Raw genomic sequence first — 21,411 nt, forward strand, 5'->3', positions numbered from 1 at the left:
ATGATGTATAAATAAAATACTTGATTTTATCACCTTTTCTATGATTTTTTCTACGGTACCATTAAAATCCCACCAGCCCTCATTAATATTCTTTCTTGGAACTTTGTTCTGTTCTTCTTTTTTTTTTTTCCTTTTTTTCTTCTTTTTCTTTCTCTTTTTCTCATTTTTCTATTTTTTGTCTCTTTGTTCTTCTTTTTTCTTCTCTTTCCTTTTTTCCATATATTTTTTTCTCTTCTCCCTTCTTCCTGTTCCCCTTCTCTTCCCCTCCCTCTCTTTCCTTCCTCATTTTCTGTCTCTTGTCCCCCCCTTTTTTTACCCAGCCTTTGCTTTTCCCCCTCCCTACAATTTTTTTTCCTTTTTTTTTTTCCTTTCTATGCTCATCCATGGCTCTCCATGTATTTTCTGGATGAAGGCTCGAACACCTCGAGCCCCCATCCACCTTTTTTTGGTAGTCCTTTTCTACCACATATTGATTATTCAACTGGGATGTCGGTACTTTGTTAACATGTTTCGCATATCAAACACTTTAATCCTTTATTGCTCTGACAGTGAAGAACCCCTAACGTATTTTAAGGTTAAACCGTTTTTCCTCTAGTTTTAGTGAGTGGCCACGTGTCTTATTGTATTCCCTTTCTCTGAATTAGTTTGTTCCTTATGCTTGGGTCGCCAGTAAAGTATTTGTACATTGATATCATATCCCCCCTCAAGCGTCTCTTCTCCAGAGAGAATAAGTTCAATGCTTGTAGTCTTTCCTCACAGCTGATGTCCTCCATTCCCCTAATTATTTTGTTGCCCTTCTCTGGACTCTCTCCAGTTCCAGCACATCCTTCCTGAGGACCGGTGCCCAGAACTGGACAGCATACTCCAGATGTGGCCGGACCAGAGTCTTGTAGAGTGGGAGAATAATCTCTTTATTTCTGAAGTGAATCCCCTTTTTTATACATGCCAGTATTCTGTTGGCTTTGCTTGCAGCGGCTTGGCATTGCATGCCACTGCCAAGCCTGTTGTCCACTAGTACCCCCAGGTCCTTTTCCATCTTGGATTCAACCAGAGGTTCCCCCCCTAGTGAGTAGCTTGCTTTGGTGTTTCTGACGCCCAAGTGCATTACTTTACATTTTTCAACATTAAACCTCATCTGCCATGTAGTTGCCCACCCCATTATTTTGTTCAGGTCCGCTTGTAAGGTTTCCACATCCTGCATAGAAGATATTGGCATACTTAGTTTAGTATCATCCGCAAATACCAAAATTGTGCTAGATATCCCCTCCTCTAGATAATTTATGAATAAATTAAACAGGATTGGTCCCAAGCCAGAGCCTTGGGGGACCCCACTTTCCACACCCGCGTAATCCGAGTACTCCCCATTAATCACCACCCTCTGTACTCTCCCCTGGAGCCAGTTCTCTATCCAGGTACTCACCTTATGGTCCATACCTACCTTCCTTAGTTTGAACAGTAAGCGTTTGTGGGGAACGGTGTCAAAGGCCTTTGCAAAGTCCAGATACACCACATCCACAGGCTTACCTTTATCTAGGTGGCAGCTCACTTCATCGTAGAAGGTTAATAGATTGGTTTGGCAAGAACGATTTTTCATGAATCCATGCTGATCAATACTAATACCGGTTTCATTACTAAAGTCTTGTATGTGGTCCCTTAACGTCTCCTCCAAAATCTTGCAGACTACTGATGTTAGGCTGACCGGCCTATAGTTACCCGGCATATATCTCGGCCCTTTTTTAAATATTGGTACCACGTTGGCTTTTTTCCAATCAGCTGGCACCATACCCGTCTGTAGACTATCGTTAAAGATCAACAATAATGGTCTGGCAATCACCTGGCTACTCTTAATGGAGAACACAAGCAAAAAGTAAGAGAGCTCCCAATATTTGCCACTATATTCAGATATTTATGTGACTCGTATACACCCCAGAGGATGATAGCACTACCCAAAGCCTGAAGCTCCCTGTAGATCCCCTCCTCCTACATGCTGACTGGAATATGAATAATTGTATCCACCCTACTAGGGGGTCCTCTTGTGCTCTCCTTTTTTGTAACCTGTAAACCTCCCTTTAAAGGTGACCTCTGCCTGAAACATGTTAGGAAGACAACACTGCAAGAGAGACCACAGTTTTTTTAAAAGTAGAACTATAGGCAAAACGTTTTTTACATTTTGGATAGAGTACATACAATGAGAATATTGGATGAATGATCATCCATTTTTTTGTTTTTGTTTTTTGTATGCTAATTTCAGATCGAAAATGAAGAGGTTACCTAAGTTACGAAAATTCTTGTACGACAGAATACAACTTGAGAAGTGATGTAATGCATTGTAATGTATTCTTTTTCTTTCCAGGCATGCGTGGTCTTGTTCTTCTGATTTTTTTGGTACGAATACTGTACTGATGAAACAAAAATTGTATGATCTGGTATCATACAATAAAAATTTTCTGATAACTTTGAATGAACGGTCCTGACCGGCTCTTGAAAGCTGTGTATGATTGATCGCATCATTGTATGATCACTTTAAAAGCGGTATTTTTCATCCAAGTTTCTGATGGTGTGTACTAGGCATTAAGGGAGAGTTATTAACCTGTCAGTTTTTTTTCCATCTGTGTCCCATCGGGTAGATTTCCCCTCAGTTCCGGTCCCATAGCCAAAACAGCAAGTGAGATTAAATCACTTCAAAGTGAAGTCCCCAGATCAAGTTTTCACACTGAAAGCTTTTCCATCTATGTTCCATCTGGGAAAAACCCAGATTTGGGAATTTTTTTTTTCACTTTCAAGAACAGTAAACAGGCGAAATAGAGAGGGTGTATCTCCCCAACAGTGGGCACAGACAGCAATAAAACGGACAGGTTTTCTAATCCCTCTCCACTCTGTCCAAAACTAAAAAAAATTATAAAAAAAAAAGAGGTATACTTTAACTCCCAATCCAATTTCTGGTCTGCTAGGATTATGGCTAGTAAACAGAACATTCCAGGGAATTACGTTATACTTGCAGTATTTAAAATACTTTTGCTAGAATTATTATGTAACTGGTGTGTTCTTTTATGTCTGTCACAGTTCTGCCTAAAGATTTCAAAGACATTCTACAGAAATATATAAGTAGCACAAACATTTAAAACATGATCTTACCGGAACACCAATAGTGTTGCAAAGTGCTATGTACCATTCTTTGATCATACTGTCATTATCAGATTGGATCAGTAGCTCTGTTCCTGAGTTGGTTCTAACCTGTAGAAAGCAAAGATGCATTAGATTGTATAACAGAGTCCCACATTATTACACTAGTAAATAGCAGAGAGTAATTATACTTGACCAGGCGAAAGTGCCACTATTGTGTTAGGGACATTAATTACATTTTGGGCTTTTAATGTGAAATAAGGCAAAAGCCATTCTAAAATTGGGCTGCCAATCAGTTTAGTTGCCCGGCAGCTAAAAGCTTTTCCATCTTTTAGCAGTCCTCTTCCAGCCAGTATACATGTGTTGTTCAGGCCATGGAGAATAGTTGTTAGCCTGTACCAAGCTCAAGGCATGCGACCTAGTGGGCTTTTATTGTCTGTGATAGAAACTGGAACATGTGTGCCAGCTGGAATAGGGACTGAAAGAGGACTGAGCTCAGCAAGACAGAATGGGTATCTGCCACCTAAAAGCATTTTTTTCTATATCGGAGATCAGATATGTAGTTCTCATCAGGAGGGTCGTGACGGGGAAAGGAATCTGACTTAGAATGTTAGCATGCCTTTAAGTGTAAATGAAAATCCCTCTGGGGAGCATCTTTTAGTTAGCAGTTCTATATCTAAAACGCTGATAAACAGACATACTGCAAGATGATAACCAGATGATTCAGCTGCTTTACAACAATCAACGTGTGCACAACTCAAAGGGTAAAGTGGGGCACACACTAGTAGAAAATCTGCCGAAAATTCCCGTCCGAGGTAAAATCGTACGATTTTCAGCTAGTGTGTACACAACTTTCAGCAGCCGATGCCGACATTTTCAACTAAAAAAAAAAAAAAAAAAAAACGGAGGGACAAACACCAAAATTTTTATCGTCCGTTCCCAGATGACCAATTTTAGTTTAAAATGCAACACGTTCGCGAAAAATCGGATACGAAAGACCGCGCAGGATCTGAAGTTGCTGACGACCCATTAGTCTAGGAACAAATGTCCCCAACAAAAAAAAAATAAATCAGACGAGAAATTTCATGAACATTATGCACTGTCAACTAAAAACTATTATGACCGCTGAGCATGAGAGAGAAAAATCGGAGGACATTTCGTCCGATTTTTGTCAAGTGTGTACGAGCCTCCTTATGCCCCCCCTATCTCAGGGAAACACATTGACACAGCCAGGAAAACACAACCCAATTGTTTTAAAGCTGAACTTCAGAATAAGCAAATCTCTAAATCATGTGTATTCTCTCTTGAATCTTTAAGGGCTTTGTTTATTTCTTCCAGAACTGTGTAGTTATTCTGTGTTAAACTTTTACTCTGCAGGAGCTTCCTGTAATAAAGACCGGTCATTGCTGCTCTATCCCCTTGTGTAGTGTGACTGGTCTTTTATCCACCCCTCCCCTGTAGTTTTCTGCAGACAGCCTGTAGTTTGTGGGGCCCCTCCCACGGCTCTGCTCTCTGCATAGGCTATATACAGTACCCTAGTGCTGTCACTGCTACTTTTACAAAGTAATAACCGTGTATGTAAAAGGCATTTGATGCAGTAATGTATATCCTTTGTAGCTATAAAAGAATGTAGTTAAATACCGTACATCATTTTTGTTCCTGGAGTTCAGCTTTAAGACTGATCTAACAAAAGATTGAAGAGATGACACTTTACCTCTAGGACATTCTTTTTGCTAGATTTATCCTTTGTAGCCCGTTCCACAGAGGCTCCTTTAAGATCAACCGTAAATTCTGGTTTAGACTGGTTGCTTCCAAATTTCTAGATAGAAGAATTTATCAGTGCATCAGTCATGATTACTAACAACACACTGTTTAAAATTATAATTACTGTAACTGAATGAAACAAAGTATATAAAATGTACATTAAAAGAGCCAATCCAGGCCAAAGTGTTCCTTCAATAAAAGATGGATCCTTAGTTATTAAAAGGTACTTGCTGTTTTCTTTTTTTTTTTTTTTTTTTTAGATATTTTCTGGGGTGAGGGGTGAGATCTCCAAACCTTAGTATTTGCTTTAATAGCCTTCTGCCTTGAGTTGCATGCCTCCTGTTACCACATCTTCCTACTGGAGGAGAGTGGGACCCTGAAGAATGAACTGGGAACCCAAGCATAGAAACTTCCCACAATGTGACCTAAGAATTTAAAGTGACACTGTCGCTGTTTTGTTAAATCTGAAGCAAATGCCCATCTGCACAACAAGCAATGCATACTTGCCTTTCCTGCTGGCCACACACCTAAACTCTGCTAGGTTGAGGCGTCCCCCACTGTGCTCTGTGGTTTCACCCACCCACCCTTACATCTCTACAAAAGGCAAAATCACAACACAAAGTGAAGGACCAGGCCTCGGACACACTTTAAAGGGTGCCAGATGCTGAAGATCTTTCAGGAAGATTATCTTTTCAGTCCAGCAGAGTTAAGCAGGTAACTATTACAGGTATTACAAACTTGCTCTGCCGGGAGGGAGGAAGGCAAAGCTAGCCATTTGACTGTTTTATAAAAAATAGTGAGTGTTCATTTAGATTTCAATGGTTTTACAACAATGGATCAGATCAGTGGTGTGGATTGGCTTTTCAAATGAAAAAATTCTCCAGTATGCCACTAATATCACAAAAAGAAAAGAAAAAGAAAAAAACATTTATAAAGAAGCAGCAGAAAGACTGTCAGGAGCAGCTTCTGGGGTCACGCTTGAGAAACTTGGCAAAGGGAGTGCAAAGCACATGAGAAAACCAATGACCTTTACAATGGCTTTGTCGTTGCTATACTCTTGCAGGGAGCACCTTGCCCTTAATGAGATATACAGTGGGTATATGTTGCTTTTTGCAGCCTGAAATTAAGACAGGCACAGTTTTTGTTTTATCCAGCTGTATTTACTCGGTGCAACCTAAAACATTCAAATGAAAGATATAACACTGACATGTCAGAAAAAAAAAAAAAAAAAACAGAATCACCGAGTTAGAAAAAGGATCACCCCCTCCTAAAAATAACGTGTAAACTCAACCGGGCGAAGCTAATCACCTTCTCAATGGCACACAAAGCAATTTGACTTGTAGCTGTGATCATTTATATTAACTCTGCATGAAAACAGCTTTCCAGAAGCATTTCAGTCCCTGGTTGTACAACTGAAGCAAACAATCAACTATAGGTGGCAAGGCACTGTCAAAAGATCTCTGAGATAAAACTGAGGACAGGAACAAGTCAGTTGATAGACACACAAATTTCAAAAGCTTCATCAATGCCTAGATGTCTATTAGGAAGTGGAAGGTATTTGGTACAACGCAGACCCTCCCTGGATCAGGACGTTGCTCCAAGCTGGATGAAAGAGCCAGGAGGAAACTGGTCAGAGAGGCTACCAAGAGGCCTACAGCAACCCTGAAGCAGCTGCAGGAATTTATGACAAAGAACGGTCATTGTGTGCATGTGAAAATAATATCACAAATTCCCCACAAATGTGGCTTGTATGGGAGGGTTGCAAGAAAAAAGCCACTCCTCAAGAAAGCTCACATGCACTCACGTCTAAGCATCGCAAACACGCACCTTGAAGATTCTGAGGCCACATGGAGAAAGGTGTTATGGTCAGATGAGACTAAAATTGAATTATTTGGCCTCAACATCAAATGATATGTCTGGCAGAAATCCAATACAGCTCACCATCCAAATAACCCCATTCCTACAGTAAATGTTGGAGGTGGTAATATCCTGTTATGGGGGTGTTTCTCTGCAGTAGGGACTGGAGCACTTGTCAGGATAGAAGAAAAATGGATAGGGCAAAATGCCATCAAATTCTTGAAGAAAATCTGCTGCCCTCTGCCAGAAAGTTGGTTTACATTCCAACATGACAAAATCCAAAGCACACTGCAAAAATAACCACACACTGGTTGAAGGAGAAAAAGGTGAATGTCCTTGCATGGCTTAGTCCGAGCCCAGACCTAAACCCCATTGAAAATCTGTGGACTGATTTGAAGACTGCAGTCCACAAGCAATCACCATCCAAATTAAATGAACTTGAGCAGTTCTCTTCAAAGAAGATTGGGCAAATATTGCAAAGTCTAGATGTGGATTTCTGAAATGTTGGTGTTATATCTTTTACTTGGATGTTATAAGTTGCACTGAATAAATACAGTTGGATAAAACAAAAAACTGTGCGTCTTTATTTTAGACTGCAAAGCAACAAAATGATTTTAAAAAGGGGGGTGATTTTTTTCTATATCCACTGTATTAGTTGCACTCTTACAGCATTTTACATAGGAAGAGTAGCTCATCAATATAGGAAGCTTGCACAAAGAGGATAACCTTTGTAAACTGGGTTAAACATCTGAAATGCAGTTTTCATGCTACTGGTCTGGTAGACGAAAGGCAACAAGCATATAGGTTTTAGAGGATTTTAATGTTTTTCAATGGATTACAAATCGGAATGCACATGCAAAGTAAAGTCATGCACATATAGAGATGAAAGATACAGGACTGACGTTTACATAGGTGACAAAACGCTGACGATGAAGAGTGTTTTTCCAGGCAGAGAGGAGTGACAGGAGGAGCACAGAGACAGAACAACGGGTGCAGAAGGACTTTGTTAAGGAAGGGAAAGAAAAGGAGTGATTCAAAATAACAAGAGACATATTAGCACATTAAATAAATGACACATAAAACAGATTACCTAAAGATTTAAATCATTGTTTTTATAAAGGTAGCCAAAGACATGACTTAGTGGCTTTTTGAACTGGCTGGCTAATTTGGGAAGGGAGGGGGAAAGTGACAGGCTGTGTTGAATACTTTCAGACTATCATTTGTTTTTTTTATACCGAGATAATCAGGTACAAAATTCCTGTAGGTGTTTTTCCCATCATTGCTCCCTTTAATGTCTATGACCAATTACCTGTGAGGTCGCACATTTGGCAGTTTACACTGCTAAATTGTTATAAAGCCACTTTATTTTTTCTAATTGCTTTGTAAAGTCAGGCTGAATAGAACAAGGAATCGTTCACTTTGTTCTTTTAATTGTGCTCCGGCCCTGTGCCATTTTCTGTTTTGATTTGAGCTACACTGGGGTGTGTTGGAAGTCCATTCTAAAATGACAATCGCAACATGCGTTATAGGATAGGTTCACCTTTTGTAACATACATAAGGTAGAGAGCAGGTTAGGGAGGGAGAGGCAGGTGACTTTTATCCAGAGTTACTGACTTCTGAAGATTTCAGAAAGGCGAGTCAATTTCTAGTTAATCGCTTTGCCCGTTGAAACGATCGAGTGTCTTCCTTCTCGCTTTCTTCTTTGTTTTTAAGCTTTTAATATCCTGCTGCCAAAGCGTGATTGATCCGGAGGGTCTGTGCCTTAGCCCCGCATTTGATTGGCGCTTCTGTCGGGCTGCATCAGTTGGATGGATCATTTCACTGCTATTGGATTGGGCAGCAGCTTACCTTCTATGCATTAAGATGGGCTTTTTTACATCAAAATTGTGGTAAGCGCATAGTGTGATCTTCACCTGTCATCACGGATTTGAAGCACTGTGGTGAATGAATCCCTGACTTGACTGCTCTGATTTACTATTGTGCCTATTTACACCCGATCTATGGTAAGCGCATAGCGTGGTCTTTTAAGTTATTGCAGATTGAAGGACTACTTATTACGGTGGAGGAATTCTTGTTTCTGCACTCTGCACAACTCTTTGGACTCTATTCTTTGCTTATATAATATCTGAATATAAATCAATTGACTCATTATTTGCTTTTGATTGTCTATTCTTTATATTGCTTATATTTTTGTATTATTTATTTATTGAATGTCTATTTAGCATGTGTTATAATGTGCATGTCTCAAATTAGCGCGGCTTCTATTCTATTTAATCTTTTGTAACATGTTACACCCATACAGGGTGTAAAATGCTACCTGTAGCACCGGCCCCCGCACCACCGATCCTCTGTTGTGACACCAAGTGGGGAATCTTCTCCCCCCATCGCTGTCGCAATTTTATAATTCAGAGTTCTGTGAATATGAAAACTACAAGTACCATCCACCTTTGCGGCTGTCGTCTTGTAGTTTCCTAAAGCGGAGTTCCACTCAAAAGTGGAACTTCTGCTTATCTGTCTCCCCCCCCCCCCCCTCCAGTGCCACATTTGGCACCTTTCGGGGGGGGGGGGGGGTACCTGTTTTTGACAGGTACCCTGTCCCCATTTCCCTCGGACCTCGCCGCAGTGAGGTACGTCAGCAATATTGCGTCCCTCCTCCTCCTCCTCCTCATCTTCCCGGCTAGTATGTGCGCAGCGTGCTTTACGAATGCGCAGTCGGGACCCGGCCAAGAAGCCACAAGGCTTCACAGCCGGGTTCCCTTACTGGCAATGGCAATGGCGGTGGCAGCATCCGACAGCCGATGGATTCCAGGACAGGTAAATGTCCTAACATTAAAAGTCAGCAGCTATAGTATGTGTAGCTGCTGACTTAATTACTTGAGGGGGAGGCCGGATCACCGCTTTAATGAACTACCAAGACGCTGTTGAGAGCTCTGGGTAGTTCATGGTCTCTTCCTGTCAGCGTGTAACTGCTTGTCCATATGAGGTACGAGCAGACAGCTTACACAGAATGTCTGCAAGAGCCCTGCATAGAACCCACAATCTGCTGACCGCAGGTGCAATGCTTTGTAGGCTCATAGTAAAATAAATAAATGCACATTTTTTTACCTGCAAAAAGATGTGCATTTAATTTTTTTTTTTTTTACAAAGGTGAGCTTATCCTTTAACATACTGTACAGGTGTGATCCTGGCCTGATTTTGTGAAAGTTGTGTAAACCTTAACCTGTGTCCCTGCTAGGGAAATTTGACCATTATCATTGGACTGAAAGTGAGTGACAATCTGACAACTAAAGCCCCGTACACACGTACCAATTGTCGGCCGTAAATATTTGGCCGCCGACCGATCGGCCGATTGTAGGCTTGTTAGTATGATGCTTCTGACAGCCGACAGCGCATTTTCGGCCGAACAGAATCTGTCGTGCAGACTTTAAAATATTTGTTGGCCGTCACCAGAACGGCCGATTGTTCGCCAGTCAGTACAGATTTCGGCCGACAGACAGCAGATTAGCAAGACTGGGCATGCTCAGAAAAGAAAAAAGACAAGGAAAGTGAACCATCACATGACATCACTTCTGCAGTCGGCTGTTGTTGGCCGACAAAATTCGTGTGCAGTCTTTTGCAGTTTTCAACCGACACGACAGCCCTGGACAAAAGACGGCCGATCGTTCGGCCGACGATCAGTACGTGTGTACGGGGCATAAGTTGTCACTTGAACTGAAATGAAAACATTCAATAGGTACACTTGTAGCAATGATAGCTAGGAGAGGACTTCTCTTCTGAAGAGGTTCCTCCCTACTTTCTGCTGTGTCTTGGGACAATGAGCGAAGAAAAATCTCTTTAGACAAAACTTTAAAAGAAAAAAAAAACAACACATGGGGTTTATTTATCTCCTACTCCATCCAAAGCTTAAACATATTTTGGTTTACATATATTTTAACTGCCAATGTCTTTATCAATGAGTCTAACCATATATGCAGTTTTCACTTTAAATTTAACAACCATTTATTTTGTACTCCACTTCTGCTCCATCCAAAACTAAAAGAAAAAAAAGCTTCAGATTAAGGATTACAGAACTGAAGCGATAAAAAAACAAATAATTTTAAGAGTAATTGTCAGAATTGTAACTTATCCTCCCTTTAACATTCATCTAGTTAATATCTGATACCAAGCTGTCGGTCAGCAGATCAAAATTCTACTGTATTTGACAAATCTGGTGACTAGACTAAAGCTAGGTGTACATTAGCAGCAATTCTTGCAGCCCCTCTAAAAAGTATATGAGGGGGATTACTTTTTAGAGGAGTTTGACAGGCAGAGAAGAGGCGATATTTCGCCTCCTTAGGGCCTATTTTAATCTTGCAAATGCTGCATCACCGCAGTGTAACCGTGTGCATAACACGCAGTTACAGGGTGGTTGTGGCATGGCTCAATTCCCTTGAATGGGTTGTGTCTGGTGATGGGGCTGCCTGCGGATTGCCACGGGAGGATAACCACTGCAGTTTGCAGTTTAGAGCCCTGGTACACACGGGCCAAATGCCAGCCGACAATGGCCAGTAAAAAAAAAAAAAAAAAAAAAAGGACAACATTTAGCCCGTGTGTATGGCAACCCTGTTGAACAGAAGCTGGCCTAATGGCATGCTTGTTCTGTTGGACAAGCATGCTGTAAAACCAGCAACCAACCAGCTCCCAATCACCACTCTCGGGCAATGGCGGAGAGAACTGATCAGTGTTCTGGCAGGGGGGCCGCCCCTCTGTAAAAACACAGCAGCTCAGCAGGGGATATCGCTGTACTAACGTCGGATAGTTAGTACAGCGGGTTCGACTGGAGCTGACCGCTTTTTTTTTTTGTTCAAAACTCATATTGTGTCCCCGGTTTAAAGAGGAAGTTTGCTCATATAGCAGTTAAAATAAATAAGAAGTCCCTCAAGCGCTAGCTAAACACACTCCTGAATTAGAACTTGATTCATTTATAGCACAGAAATGTAATTCAAATATGATTTTCCAGACACACTCTTTTCTCCTTAATTAAAAGCAGATAGCACTGAATGATAAAACACTGCATTCTTTCCTGCAATCAGTCTCCATGACGGGGGTGGAGGATTATAAATTGAATCCCGATTATCTTACCCAGCTAGCTCCAGTGCCTTGAAACAATATGGAGGAGCCTTGCAGTACAGCCCATGATGATGTCCAGTTCTTCCTGTAAAAGCAATAACAGAAATGTAACGGCATTAAGATTTTTTTTACCTGATCATCAAAATACTAAAATGGTGGTAATGTTGATGGTCACCAAGAGTGGGAGACCACAATCTCCTAGCTCAGACACGGTTTAGGCTATCAAAACCATTCAAAGTACAAATCTACTATGTGTATATATTTGATAGTGCACATATACATCAGATGACCAGGAAATTAAACAATTGAAGTGAACGCAATTTGTTAGACACTATTATATTAAGATTATAATTGTGATTGTTACCTTATTACAGCACTTGCAACAACACAGCTGAGTATTGTCCACGATTTTTTTTTTTTTTTTGCACTGAAAGTTAATTTTTAGCGGCAAGCTTTAGGGTCGGGGTCTACCCCCATCTTTTCCATTCAAGCAGTAGGGATATACAAAGGATTGGCAGAATGTTAAGAGACACAACTGCAAAGTCAACAATCTCTCACATATAGCACAGCAGTCTTGGTCCCGAAGGGTCTGACATTACCCTGCACAGTACTTTAATCAATAATGCTCATGCTCCCTGAGCAGTGGTGTTGTTGGAGCACTCTGCAGGCAGCATGTTGGACCATTGTGCTATGTGAAGGAGTGGTGGTCCAGATCTCCAGCATGCTGCCAGCAAAGGACACCTTCATATAGTTCTTAACAGTAACACATAATAAAATAATTACCAGATCCTTTACTTTTTTTTTTAGCCTGGCTGCATAAGAATAAAAACCAAGGCATCAAGTGGGCATTAAAGGAAACCCAGTAACAACATACGTAAGTTGCTACCTTCATGGACATAGATCGGGGGGAATAGGGGCCACTTGTGTGACATATAGTAACTGAATTTGAGACATGTTCAAACTTTCACACAGGAACCTTTACATATACTTTAAAGCAAACTGGTATTTTCCTATGAAGCAGATACTTACTCTTTGCAGTGGTGCAAAGGGTGAGTATCTGCTTCATAGGGAAACGCCAAGTGGAGTGGTCCCTCTGCATCTCGGTTCAGCCACCAGATGTGCCACTACTTCCAAGTACAGAGAAGAATGCAACACTCTTCCCTTTATTCTCTACCGACTGCGCTGGCTGCTGGCCACTAAACAAAGTGGTAAGGAAGCAAAAGGCATGCATGTGCTGCAAGGAAGCCTTGAATTTGGAGAGAACAGGATAACATCACCTTCCACCATAAAACTTAAAGTAACCCTTGAAATTAGCCTTCAACACTTAACCGCTTGCCGACCGCCGCAAGTACATATACTGTGGCGGTCAGCCCCTCACAGGCAGAGTGACGTATCGGTACGTCACTAGCCTGTGAGGCTCTGGGGAGCGAGCGCGCGCAGCCAGCGGAGCGGTCACGGACCCCCCCGTGCGTGTGACCGGCGGACCAGATGTCCGCCGCTCACTTAGCGATCGTCGGGGGAGAGGGAGAAAGGCAGGCGGCTAGTGTAAACAAGCCGCCTGTCATTCTCCCGTGTAGAAACAATGATCATACGGTTCTACTATGTAGGACCGTTGATCATTGTTCCTACAGCTCAAGCCACAGCCAATCACAGTTAGAATCACGCCCCTAGGGACACACACAGCCCCTCCCTCTCAAAGTTAACCCCTTCACTGCCAGTGTAATTTTACAGTAACAGTGCATATATATAGCACTGATTACTGTAGAAATGTCACTGGTAACCCCAAAAGTGTCAAAAATGTCAGTCAAGGGTCCGATCTGTCCGCCACAATGTCGCAGTACCGCAAAAAAATCGCAGATCGCCGCCATTACACGTTAAAAAAAAAAAAACAAAAATGACAAAAATCTTTCCCTTTTGTTAGTAAACGCGATAACTTTTGCGCAAACCAATCAAAATACGCTTTTTGCAATTTTTTTTACCAAACATATGTAGCATAAAACAAATTGGCCGAAAATGTTAAAAAATTTTGATTTTTACTTTTTTTTGGGGGGAATTTCATATAAAAAAATGGGAAAAAGTTATTTTTGCAAAATTTACGCTCTTTTTTTGTTTATAGCGCATGATCAAAAAATCTCACAGGTGATCAAATACCACCAAAAGAAAGCTCTGTTTGTGGGAAAAAAAGGACGTCAAATTAGTTTAGGTACAGTGTCGCACGACCGCGCAATTGTCCGTTAAAGTCACGCAGTGCCGAATCGCAAAATACCCCCTGGTCTTTTAGCAGCCAAATCCTCCGGGGCTTAAGTGGTTAACTTCCCCTTAAAGTGGTAGTAAACTCATTTTTTGATCTTGTACCTAAAGGTAAGCCTATAATAAGCATTGTTTAGGAGATATTCACACTGGATGCAGCCAGGGACGTCAACGGCACATGCACCCTGAAGGTCTGGCATAGTGTGCTGGACCTTCAGAGCTCTGTGCCGTAACCGTGAGCTCCAATGTGCATGCGTGGGAGTGAGATCATTGCGGCCCGGTCCACTCATACAGCTGGAGCCCACGTACCGGGAAGGAAGAATGGGGCAAGAGGGAAGCCCTGTCAGCGGTGGCCGCGCACTGCTGAAGGGATTAGTTCTAAGGCAAGTATTTCATAATGTGCTAATATGCGATGCATACTAGCACATTATGCCATTGCCTTGCAAGGGATTTTTAAGCTGCAGTTTATTACCGCTTTAAAGGCCAAGTTTACCTTTTCTAAAAATAAATGCACATCTTTTTGCAGGTAAAGAAAATGTGCATTATTGTTTTACTCTGCAGCCTGTAAGGAATTGCATCCGTGATCAGCAGATCACAAATATAATGGCAGCATGCTGCAGACACGCAGTACAGCTGTCTGCCTATACCTCATACAGGCAGACAGTTCGTGAATGGCAGGAAGATTTAAAGGACTACGAGAGGGCTCACGAGCACCCTCGCAGTTCACTAAGAACTACAAGTCGTCGGCCGGTGAATGAATGACATGGCCGTGTGGACAGACCCCTGCATAGCTGTGCTGTTTTTAAATACTGACAGCGGGTGCGGAAAGAAGATCCCCTGCCCGCTGTCACAGGGAGGGGGAGTGATAGGAGAGGTGGCAGGAGTTCCAAACATGTTCCAAAAGTGAACTTAAAAGTGAAGTCAGTGGAGTCCAACCTCCACTCTTTCACGGAGAATGAAGGATTTGTAGTTATCCCTAAATATAATAAAACTTCCACTGTTTAGAACATAAAAAAAAACCATCCTTGTTCTATTTTTACATCTTGCTGTGCTCTGTAGACTCTCCGTCTACAGAAAAATCCGGAAATATAGAGCTAGGACAGCGTTTCCAAAGTAACATTGCCAGTGAACTACATAGAAGACTGTACTTGCCTAACTTTCTTCCCGTTCTCTGTGATTTTTGTCACATTTAACACTCCATACTTTTCTTGATCCTGAAAAATTAGAAAATTTGTGGTTCAGCGATTCCGAATTCCAGAAAAAAAAAAACAAATAAAAACAAATTATGCAGTCTACCTTTTATTATTGCAATGCAAAATTGCAATGATTAGAAAGCAACAAATCTTAGTTTACGGTTGTCAAACAAGAAGCTAAGACGCCGACTTCCTCTGGGTGTTTGCGCTTCACACTGCTTTTGTAATAGTGTGTAATGGATGGACAAACCATTCTAGAGGCCCCTATAGCATCCAGACTTTACCTCTCATGTCTCTGGGGCAGAGCAGCAGAATTAAAGGCCGGCTCTGGCTCGTTTCATACTATGGGTAACCGGAAGAACTCTTCCTGCCGACACCTTTTTCCATGAGGTTTTTCTTTGTGCAGGAAACCCAGGATTTAAAGCATTTCCACTTTTTCAGACAAATGTGAGAAAATCCCACTATACATAGTATCTTTCTTATGTGTCAGCACAAATACAGGAGAGAACACACGTCCGTCCTACTGTAACACAGTTTATTAGATTAAATGAAAAAACACCACATCCAATGCACCTACAAAGATGAAAGATAGTCAGGTACATCTAAGGTTTTCCCGTGCGTCTCTCCTGGACAACAACCGTCATCAGCACAAGGATACCCTGAAGATCCTGATAGTCCAGTGTCCCTCAATGGAGCTATTGAAGCTCAACAGCGGTCGTGGAGACCTACTACGCATGCGCCCAGTCCAGCTTGCACCTCACACAGATGAAACGGGACTCTGACAATCAGGAAGAAGGGGATCACGCTGTTAAGCTCCGGTGAGGGACACTGGACTGTCATCGGGGTTTCAGGGTATCCTTGTGCTGATGAGGGTTGCGATCCTGGAAAGGCAACAGGGAACACCTTAGATGTGCCTGACTATCCTTCATCCTTATAAGTGCATTGGATGCAGGGTTTGTTTAATGCAATCTAACTGTTACAGTTTACACTAGGGCAGATGGGCGCTATTTTCTGTGTTTGGGTTGATATAGATGTGTTCTGGCCACCCGGTGGAATCTTGGAGAGCTGAAGCAACCAGATTGCTAACAAACTGTCAGACATTGGATGCACTTTATCTACCTTGCCAATAGCCAACAACTTGACCTCTAGAGAAGTGCATCTGCTAGAAATATTTTTTACCTTTTACATGTTTCTAAGGAGAAGGTGTCATACCTGACACATGATCTGTCCCAATAGCTGGGCTGGGGACTAGCCGAGCCAAGTTCTCATTAACATACAACGGAGAAGCTCAGCTCCTGAACCTTTAACCCTTTGTTAGGACAGAGTGTTCAAATCTAGTACCAAGGATCAGAGATCAGCCTCCAGCCAGGGTTCATTATGGTAAACACAGAACCACCTCATGACAAACCCAGCCCACCTCATAAGACGATTAAGTATTTTTTCCTTGCTGGAAGTGCCAGAAAGGAGCATTTAAAAAGGTAAGCTGTATTTTTATTTATTTTGCTATGTGAATGGGGCATGTAACAAATATAAAGAAGCCATTATCTCGAAGTGGAAACTAAACAGTATGTATAGCCAAAGTTTATTTTTTATTTTTTTTATTTCAGATCAAATAGAGAAGGATTAGATTGCATGACTAGTTTTAATTGCTGTCTGTGTAACTGCTAGATAGAGTTACCCTCTTCAATTGTCCTGATGACCACGGTCCCAAAAATATGGGAATGCCAAAATTTCAGAGTTGTCACAAAAGAAGAGGTGAGGGTTAACCTTCCAAAGGGGAGACCTGTTATATTTACAATTGGGACAGGCAGTGATGGAAAACATCTCATAAGGACACACAGACAATAACAAATAAACTGCCTGGGGTTTTAACCCTTCCTTATAGAAGAGCCCCAGGCACCTACCAAAAAAATAAAAGTCAGCAGCTACAAAAAGTATAGCTGCTGATTTAAAAAACAGCCACTCACCTGTCCCACGGTCCAGTGGTGAGCTCACCCCAGCCATCTTCATCCTCTGTCCTCCCTCGGCAGCGCTGGCATCTTCACTAGGGGCACCAGGCTGTGACGGCACGCGCAAGTCGCTTTGTGCATCCTGACTGGTGGATGCAGTCTTCTGGGACCTGTTCGTGTCCTAGAAGACTGCGGGGTCGGGGAGGGAGGAAACCGGTACCTGTCAAATTCGGGTACCTGCTCTACCAAGCCCCCCCCCCCCGCTCCTCAAATGTGGCAATTGTGCAAGAAGAGCGGGGGACGAGTTCTTAAAGCGGAACTTCTCCTTTTGGGTGGAGTTCCACTTTAATCAATTCATAATTACAAAAAAAAAAAAAAGTTTTGCCTATACATATGCATTAAACCAAAACGCGTTTGAATGCTTTGCATCTCCTCTAGAAATCACCTGTATGGCTCTATCCTGAATATAGAGTAGAGATCTTGGCACAAAAGCAATTTGGAGGGGATTTCAAGGTGAAAAACGAAATTATAAAATTGCTGGGTTCACACTTATGCGAATTGGGTGTGGATCTCAATAGAGCCGGTTCACATATCTCTGGGGCGGGCTGTGGAGCACACTGCACAGGGGTCCTGTGCATTTTGGGCTCTGTTTCAGGCCCAAATTCCAGCAAAGATTGCTGGAGAACAGGGACGAACCGGACCCCTACTGTGAGCTGCATCGGTATTGGGTATGAACCCAGCCCGCATCTAAGAACACGTGTGGTCAATAGACAGCTGTAGGTGAATTCCAAAGACTACAAAAATGGTAAGGACATAATAGTGTATAGAAGGATGGAGATTTTACCATAATTAAAAGGAAGCCTATTTTTTCTTCTCGTAAGAATACTGAAGTTGGGATGGTACACTCACTAACATGTTACACTCACCTCCTCTCTGCAATGGTTTTGCACAGAGCGGCCCCGATCCTCCTCCTCTTGGGTCCCCCGCTGGTGTTCTGCCGTAAACTCCAACTTGCTGAGAACTCCAAGGATGTTATTACGGTGAGTGTACACCAGGAATGATTGGAGATTTCAACCACTTGGTGTTTTGACAGAACAGGCGGCAGCGTATACACTCCTGTACATGCTATAATTACTGGAGATTGTTAGTCGCCACCCCCCCCCAGTAACCAAAAACATGGCCACCTCCAAGGCAACGACAACTAGCGGGCGAACTAACAATCTTCACTGATTGTAGCATCTACCTTAGTGTGAAGGCTGCCTGTGTTCTGTGAGACTACCAAGTGGTCGAAATTTTCAATTAATCTTTGTGTACACTCACCGGAAGCAACGTAAGAGTTCTCGGCAAGTTAGAGCTTTCGGCAGAACACCAGCAATCTTGACTCCTCCTCTTCTTCATCTGTCCCCATAGCAAGCCGTTTGCTATGGGGGCACACAGTGCCTGCTTGCTCCCAGGCACTGTCTCTGGAGCCGAGCGCCATTGAAGCACACTGTGGGGCTTACCCCTGCCCCACTTCCTCATCACTGCATTCGATTGAGAGCAGCAGGAGCCAATGTTCCTTCTGATGTTCAAGTCCTTGTGTGAAGAGGAAGAGAAGGGAGAAGAGATGCAGCCATGCAGAGCGCTTGATCCCTTCTCCCCTCTCTTCCTCTTCACACGAGGAAGGGAGTGGACAGAGAAATATAAAACATTTTTACCTTAATGCAAGGAATGTATTAATGTTTGAATGTTTTAGTTTTTAGTTTTAGTATCACTTTAGTAACACATTTTAAAATAAAATTGGATGATAGGATCTTACTAGAGGATAGTGTACAACTATTTTGATCCAGACAACTGATCTCCGCATCCTTTTGTCAGGAAAGGATCCATTTTTGAATGAGATTACACAGGGGATATATTTTTCCTTTCTCTGGACCAAATTTGCTAGAGTTTGAGAGATGCTGAAATTGATGTACATTTCTTACTTCAGTCTACTTACCTCCCAAGCATTATAATATATCAGATAAATGTTGCTGCAGTTTGGTTCGTTAACTGAGAAATATCCAAACATAAATGTAGGCAAATTAAAAGTTTCACAAAACATGACTGCTCCTCATCCTAACCAACATCCGCTGCCGGTCCAAGATGTAAAGGAACATAAAAAATAAAATAAAAAGTACTAACCGAGGATTGGTGCTTTGGAGAAGATGGGGAGGTCTCAACCTCTGGGAAATTTTTGGATGGCGCCAATTCCTGAAACAGAAAGTTAGATTTTAGATTAGGCGCAACAATATTTTGAGAGAAAGGGATTCGCTTACTGCATATGCCCATCTTTGTTTACGAGATGAAAATCTTAACTTGTCATGGTAGAAACAGGTAGGCTGCCACTGCTGACATCTCCTTTTAAGCATGCTAATTGCCTGGCTGTCATGCCAATGATCTGGTTTCTGAACTTTCTAATTCACTGACCCAGAACAAGTATGGAGATAAGCAACTCTTGACTTTTTACTTATCATTGGCTGCATGCTTTTTTCCAGGCCAGTAGCAAAATAGAAGCCAAACATCACCAATGAACAAACATTTTAAGAAGGAAATCCGCTATAGCACCTCCCACAATCTTCACATGACAGGTGCGATTCAAAGGCATGCTTAAACAAACACAGGAACAGAGCTTATCAAAAGTATTTTACCTACTTGTTTGCGAGGTAGCCTGAAAACTGGTGCAGAAAAGTTATAACAAAGCACGGCAACCATATTTCAAACACAAACAAATCAGAATCTTACATATTCTGATTGCCATTAAGGCATTTTAAAGTATATCTAAAGTAAATGTTTTTTGTTTTGGATGGAATATGGAATGGTTAAGACACCAGACACAATTTTGTTGTTGTTTAGGTCCCATTAGGGAGATTTTTCTTTACTTCTTAATTTGAGGCAACAGCAAGTGAGGGGAGATCTTTGAAGGTAAAGGAAGTTTTCTCTAATGGTAGCCATACATGAAATCATTTTATATGCAGAAGAAAAATATGAACGGAAGATTGAAAATATTGCTTGCTGCACAATACACCTAATTATATTGATCTACCCATTTCCCTACATCGTATATTCCTTCCAGACTGATCAGAGTTATTACAATGAAATCTTAATGTTTTGCTCAGAATAGATAGGTGACAGAGTATGGGGTAGATTTACTAAAACTGGAGTGCATAATCGGGTGCAGCTTTGCATAGAAACCAAACAGGTTCCGGGTTTGTGAGGCTCCTTTCACACAGATCCGCCTGTCCGTTTTTTTGGCGGATCTGAACGGTCCCCCCATGCATTCCTATGGAGCATCGGATGTCAGCGGAGACACGTCTGCTGACATCCGATCCGTCAAATCTGGACGGATGGAAACCCGATTTTCCATCCATCCAGCGGATCGGATGAGAACGGACCGACGGTCCGTTCCCATCCGATTCCCCCATAGAGATGTATGGGGAACTGACACTTGTGTCTCCGCAGCTGTCACCCTCCTGCTCAGCAGGGGATCGGCGGATCGATCCCCCGCTGAGATAAAACGGAGTCCGCCGACGGACGGATAGTATGAAAGAGCCCTTATTGTCAAAGCTTAATTGAACATGTTGAATTTAGAAGCAGATTGGCTACCATGCACAGCTGCACCAGATTTTGCAATCTCCAGTTTTAGTAACTCAACCCTGTGTGTCTTTTCATTATACATTAAATTTTATTATCCGAATCTGTAAAGAAATGTTCGACCAGATCATTACATGTATGACCACCATTAGACTGTTGTAACCAGAACCTGAAAGCGTTCTTATTTATTCCTAACCCCACTGACAACTCAATATTTAAGTCTCGGTGACAATGATCAGCAAGACCAACAAAAAGGGGAATCTCTGCAGAGGGGACGTAGCCAGTAAATTTAACCTGACAAAGTTTTTAACCCTTCCATGCTCTATTCAAAATGAAAAAAAAAAAAAAAATTGGCTTTAGATAAACTTTAACCGAAAAGAAAAAAATAAAATATACACTCCAGTTATTTGCAAATCAATTTAAAAAGCAAAACCGATGTTAGTAATGTTAGAAATGAACAAATTAACAAAAAAAATAAATAAATAAATAGAGACAGTTTAAATTCGGTTTTACATGTAACATGTAGTTTTTTTTTTTTTTTTAAACTGTTTTGG

General features: G+C 41.8%; 1 protein-coding gene across 5 annotated transcripts in view; it reads right to left on the reverse strand.

Annotated features, from left to right (window-relative positions):
• The window catches only part of ARHGAP12 (Rho GTPase activating protein 12), a 238,373-nt gene that overhangs the window by 30,444 nt on the left and 186,518 nt on the right, over window positions 1–21,411 (reverse strand). For all 5 annotated transcript variants that reach the window (XM_082258392.1, XM_082258391.1, XM_082258390.1 and 2 more), the window contains 5 exons: window positions 19,409–19,477; window positions 15,256–15,317; window positions 11,866–11,938; window positions 4,833–4,942; window positions 3,136–3,229 (listed from right to left, as the gene is read on the reverse strand). In XM_082258392.1, the coding sequence (XP_082114518.1) occupies window positions 3,136–3,229; window positions 4,833–4,942; window positions 11,866–11,938; window positions 15,256–15,317; window positions 19,409–19,477 (408 nt within the window). The remainder of the gene's footprint in view (window positions 1–3,135; window positions 3,230–4,832; window positions 4,943–11,865; window positions 11,939–15,255; window positions 15,318–19,408; window positions 19,478–21,411) is intronic.

This window comes from Pelophylax lessonae (assembly GCF_965119305.1).
Source record: "Pelophylax lessonae genome assembly, chromosome: 5".
NCBI classification, from domain to species: Eukaryota; Metazoa; Chordata; class Amphibia; order Anura; family Ranidae; genus Pelophylax; species Pelophylax lessonae.